Raw genomic sequence first — 6,000 nt, 5'->3', positions numbered from 1 at the left:
GACCCGCGTGATGCGAAAATGGGTCTTATTCCATATGCTGCCAGATAAGCTCAATACAAGCCTGCGCATCCGCGCTGTCTGGTCAGGAGATACCATGTCCGCCTTCGAGACCAATAAATCTTGCGTGACTTCACAGCGGACAGCATAGCTCTTGAACAGACTGCGCGATTGCTCATTCTGGTCTGAAGCTACGCTGGCCGCATAGGGCAAACAGCCCATTTTAGCACGAAGAGGCCCATATATCAATATCTATAAGATCATAGCAAAACTTCATAAAACAAAACAACAACAAAAACCAATATGTGTTTTCATGTTAATATTTTAACTACTAACTGAACTATTAAAAAGAAAGCAATGTAAATATGTATTCATTAAAATTCAACAATGACATTTCACAAATTTCCTAAATCCCCTTAAAGGCCTCTAACAAAACTGTGTAAAACTATGTCACGATTTTCAGTAATTTCGCGAAATTCCTGAAAAAGGCATTTCGTGAAGTCCCTAAGTAAAAACGTCATTTCACGAAAATCCAGAATTGTTTAGGAATTTCATAAAATTCATAGTTTCACAGATTTTCTGTAACATATATACTACATGTAAAGTTGCTCACACGCGGCTCTTTATTCACATACACTTTAATCACAGACTGCTTGAGGAGTTAAGTAGAAGATTCTAGTCTACCTATTTGTTATTAAGAAATTATGTTGTCGTTTTTTTATAACAAGCAAACACGTCTCGTTGAACAAAGGAAATTCAACTTAACACCTTAGGAATGTAAACATGCCGTTTAGAGCGATACGTGTTATCTTAAATTCAACGTTTACATCCCTTACATATTTTAGATGTAGATAATAATACCGTAAATTAATTTTCAAAAAATGAATTAATTCGTTTTTGCTGAAATCAAGAATATATGAAAGAACAATATATGAATATTGAATGAACTTAATATTGTTGAAATATGACAGCATCTTATCTAAATTGAAAAGAAGAAAATAATTTAAATGACAAATCTTTAAAGCATTAAAGTGCAGTTGTTTGTTAAATCGATACATGACTATTTATGGCGGTTTGAACGGGAATGCCACTAATATAGACATTAATAAAGGGAACATGTTTATATCGAGGGTTGCGGAACCGGAACAGTTGTAACACATTATACATGAAAAAGGAACGATTCTTCACTGACTGATAGCATGCATCACACATTAAGTGTGATAAGTTTCATGTGATGCGTCTAATTCAAACACGCGTATTCAAAGCTGGGTTTACCGCTTCACTAAACAAACCCTAAACAATACATGAATATCGTATTTCGTTCAACGACCATACTGCCAAGTTTTTCAAAATTAAAAACTATACAAAATTTTTTGTAAAAGCAATCACATATTTTTGAAAAATAATCTCCGACTCAGACGACATTAAATAGATAACACTGGCCTATCAGCGCCGTATCGCGAGCTTTAATAATACATTTTCCGTGTTATGGGGGTAGACATGCAAATAAGGGATTGTCCGCATTCGTAAACATATCATTAGAAAAGGGAAATATTTTTTCAGAAAATGTTCTTTGCTTATTGACAGTCGGAACATATTTATCCAAATAAAATGTTAACTCTTACAGAGCTTTACGACCGTTGGGAGAATGAGGTGATATTTTAAATATATGATAGAATCGCAGTTACACAAAAACATGACAGGTAAGTTATTTATAGTATATAATAATATATCATATGGTTTATATCACAAAATGTTTTTGATATTATTTATATTTATTTTCATATTTATATTTATTTATTATTACTATGAATAATAATAATAATAATAATAATAATAATAATAATAAATTATAATAATAGAACTATTGGTTGTAAAACGATACTATTAGTTACAATATTCATAACGGTTTGTTGCTAACAATCTTTGCAACAACGATCATCAAAACACGTGATGATGATGATGTTGATGATGATGGTGGTGGTGGTGGTGGTGGTGATGATGATGATGATGATGGTTGTGGTGGTTGTGGTGGTGGTGATGATGATGATGATGATGATGATGATAATGGTTGTGGTGGTGGTGGTGGTGGTGGTGGTGATGATGATGATGATGATAATGATGATGACGATGACGATTATGATGATGATGATGATGATGATGATGATGATGATGATGATGATGATGATGATGATGATGATGATGACATGAAAGTCATTTAAGCATAATGACATGAGTTTCATTCACGAGAAAAGTGAAAAATATATTCACTCTTTCGAACTGCTGTGTTAACTTCATATTATTAAATTTAAAATATGTTATCACTTAGTAAATAAAAGGCGACTTGATTACACATTAAATGTCAAACATATGCGACTAAAAACCAAGAAGTCTCATCGTTTTTTACAATCGCATAGGAATAAGAATTCCTGGTGTACACAAGAGTTTGTAGAGATCCATACTTGTTATAATGAGACCAACCTTATTCATTCTTGATCGCCCATTTTTTTTCCAACGATGTGTACTCTTAATATACATTTCATTATTCGGTCCTCTTTAAAGGGACTGTCCAACAGATTTTGGCATGTATTAAAGCTTGTCATTAACTGCTTTAAATGCTTTATATTGATAAATTTAAACATTTGAAATAAAAATCTCCAGTAAAAAATAGGAAAACAATTTAAAAGAAAGAAGAAAAAACGTTAACCTCTTCAGGGCTCGAGCCACTGACCCTTAGAGTCATGGAGTTTCGGAGTAAAATGTCTCACGAATTTACCACTCGACCATCCTCGCTCATGTCAGATGCGGAGGTATTTTTAAGCTATTATAACGAAAGGATTCGTGGTCGAAATAGATGCTTTGCGTATTTTTACAGCTACAGGATAATTACTTCCCTTAGTTTTAAATTTGCCAGGTAAACAATTTAACATTGTAACTTGTTCTTCATAAAGTAAGTTAATGGTATGGCTCAAAATAATGTATTAAGCATTTCAAGGGTATTTTATATTTAAGGAATGTTTCTAGTAAAATCCTGCGTATATATTCGGCTAGTTTCTGTGTTAGTTAAGGAGAAATGCTGATCAGTAATCTCCGTATAGTGCGGTGGGAATTCGAAAACGTCGGTAGTTTCCGGATCGTGTCTTTCCGTTTGCTAGGTGGCGCTCAGTTCGCCACTATATAAAGGCTTGTCTCTTTGTGATTAGTGAGTTCTCTTGCGGATGTTAACGTGATCACTTCTAAAGAGAAAGGTACAGTATTCTTGAGCAGTTGGGTATTTACGTTGGCTGCAAGCTTTAAATTGTGCTGCCCGGGCTGCAGAGTTCCTGCTTCCTGTAGAGGGTGTTCAGAGTGTGGAATCTACGGACGTCGTACAAGGCAGTGACAGAAGCTTCACCTAAGGCCTTGGGAAGCCGAAGCCAGTAGCTTCACGGAAGCCGAAGCTAGGAGCCTCACGAAAGCCGAAGCAAGGAGCTTCACGCAAGCCGAAGCTAGTAGCTTCACGGAAGCCGAAGCCAGTAGCTTCACGGAAGCCGAAGCCAGTAGCCTCACGGGAGCCGAAGCCAGTAGCTTAACGGAAGCCGAAGCCAGTAGCTTCACGGAAGCCGAAGCCAGTAGCTTCACGGAGGCGAACGCCAGTAGCTTCACGGAGGCGAACGCCAGTAGCTTCACGGAAGCAGATAGCTTCACCGAGAGATTGGTGAAGGGTTGCAGCTTTATTGAAGCTGTGAGTAATAGAAATCCGGAGGGTTCGTTGAAGGCATCGATCCCCTCTTTGGTCGCATTGTAAATATCCGTAGCGACTCGATTATTTTAAGTTCCTAATCAAAAGGCAGGCAGCCTGAGGAAAATTATTTAATTATATTGTTGTTTTGTAATTGGCCTTCCGAGGACTTCGGAAGGCACATCGGCATTGTGAGGCCGCGCACATAGCGCTCGGTGGCGGCCTCAGGAAGTCGGCGGCTGTCGCTACACTATATAAGCAATCCTCGTAGTTCGCCAAAATATCGATTCGCGTCGAACGACGCTTTTGACTGTTGGACAGTCCCTTTAATGCATACGTTTAGTCACAACGTCTTATCATCCGCTTGTGGAATATCTGAAACAATGTTATATACATTTTCATCAGTGTTTGCAACTATATCGTAAAAAAAACATCGAGCACACACTCGCTTCTAAACTTAAGATCAAACCAGCTGGTCGCATATGAATACGATTTTCAATAGGACTTTCTTTGATTGCGTATAGCACAAGACCACAGTAATTGTGAACGTACCAAAGCAAGAAAAAGATAGATGAAATTAAACAAAATATATATTCTTATTTCGTCTTTAACAAGATTCTCATGTATAGATTGTTCCACAAGCATGCACAACGATCTTATAGTAACAGCATTTTTAAGGAACTCACTTAATTGTAATGGAACATCATGCAATCAAACAAAATGTTAATGATATCGTTAGAAGCAGCATATACATGTCGGTATTATTACCTTTCCAATAAGTTATAACCTGTTTGAAAATGTATTTTAACTTTGAATGTGTATATGTATTTTGACATACTAAATGGCTCGAGGAAACTCAAGCTCGACGAAGATGAGTCACTGCAGACGGAAGGTATGCCTGAAGTCAGGTCGAAATCTCCGACACCGGTAGCCCCCATTGAGAAGCAGGTGGAAGCGAAGCAAGTACTGGTCAAACCTAAGCACAAACGTTCTCGACAAGGTATACCATTTTGAGTCTTAAAGTATGTGGAATTCGGGTTAAAATTATTGACTGTAATACATTTTATAAAACGAATGTACAAATAGTAAATGTGGACATCAACGTACTAGTAAGTACTTTGGGGTGTAATATGATGCGCTCCGATCTTTGAGAGTTCTTCCACAACCCATTAGTTTTGCATTTAGGACAACATTTAAGAGTCTTATCCTTTCATTGGTCAAATGAAAATAATACGCATTACCTTTTACGGGTGAATCATCAATTATCTCTCTGTGAGTGATCGTTCAAGAGTCGGGTCTGTTATACAATATATTTCAAAACTGATTCCTTACAGTGAGGATAAAATATGCACGTGTTTTACCACCAATATATTCCAGACATCTATCTAAAAAGCTTGAAATTGGTTATATCGGAGCACCAGTTAAAATCCCTGGATTATCCTAGACCAGACCCAAGCTGAGCAGAGGGCAAAATCCGTCTCTATGGCGATCACTACGGATTTGAAGAAGGTAACGTTATGAGACGTGTTTACAAATTTGCAGATGAGATATCGCATACCAGAAAAATTGTTGTTAATGCTCTTACTATTCTTTAATTGAAGCCACACAAGTAAAGAGTCCATGCACAGGCTGTGTTTTGTTTTGTGTCGCATCTTATTGTTTTTTAGTGTGAAGGAGTGGCTTCAGGGCGTCATTAATGTAAATCTAAACCATTATATGAAATTAAATTCGTCTCACAACTGGACGTTATTGTTCTTTCGAAAGCAAGATAAATGCATAGTTTATGTTGTACGCTATACAACGACATGATTAGTACGCTGTCACTTTGTTTGGTCAGTCTCTCGTTTTTTAATGAAATACTGAAGCTAAAAGAGTGCAATCTATCATATCCCGTGGATATTATCCTAAAACAAAAAAGGTGCAAGAAGCAAAAAAATATGATTGGGCTATCAAAGTTGTACAGTACAATATTTCATTTAGAGGTAAGTAGTACAAGTAGTTGAAGTTCTATCAGCAGCAACTGCAGCATTAGTAAACATAGTAGTATAACTAGTTGTAATAGTAGCAGTATTGTGATAAAAATCATTATGATAATGCAACACGATTAATTTTAATTGACATTTTCAGGAAAGTGTAAACGGTGTGAACGTACATTTGATACATCATATTCTCGACGATCCACTTGTGATTTCCATCTCGAACGCTCGAAGTGTATACGTATGTATTATACGTATTTCATGCTTACGTTGATATTGTAAAATTGAAATTGCAAATAATATAAT

General features: G+C 36.5%; 2 protein-coding genes across 11 annotated transcripts in view; one reads left to right on the top strand and one right to left on the bottom strand.

Annotated features, from left to right (window-relative positions):
- LOC127869298 (serine protease inhibitor dipetalogastin-like) overlaps positions 1-6,000 on the bottom strand; it is a 212,111-nt gene that overhangs the window by 164,979 nt on the left and 41,132 nt on the right. The window lies entirely within an intron of this gene.
- The window catches only part of LOC127869297 (putative exonuclease GOR), a 218,004-nt gene that overhangs the window by 205,937 nt on the left and 6,067 nt on the right, over positions 1-6,000 (top strand). For 2 of the 8 annotated variants that reach the window (XR_008044506.1, XM_052411740.1), the window contains exon 4: positions 5,846-5,935. The exons of the other annotated variants lie outside the window; for them this stretch is intronic. Coding sequence is in view for 1 of the 2 variants with exons in the window: in XM_052411740.1 (XP_052267700.1) it covers positions 5,846-5,935 (90 nt within the window). In the remaining variant the exon portion in view is untranslated. The remainder of the gene's footprint in view (positions 1-5,845; positions 5,936-6,000) is intronic. 8 annotated transcript variants of the gene reach the window in all.

This window comes from Dreissena polymorpha, chromosome 2 (assembly GCF_020536995.1).
Source record: "Dreissena polymorpha isolate Duluth1 chromosome 2, UMN_Dpol_1.0, whole genome shotgun sequence".
In the NCBI taxonomy this organism is placed as follows: Eukaryota; Metazoa; Mollusca; class Bivalvia; order Myida; family Dreissenidae; genus Dreissena; species Dreissena polymorpha.
This window is presented reverse-complemented; position numbering and strand designations above follow the sequence as displayed.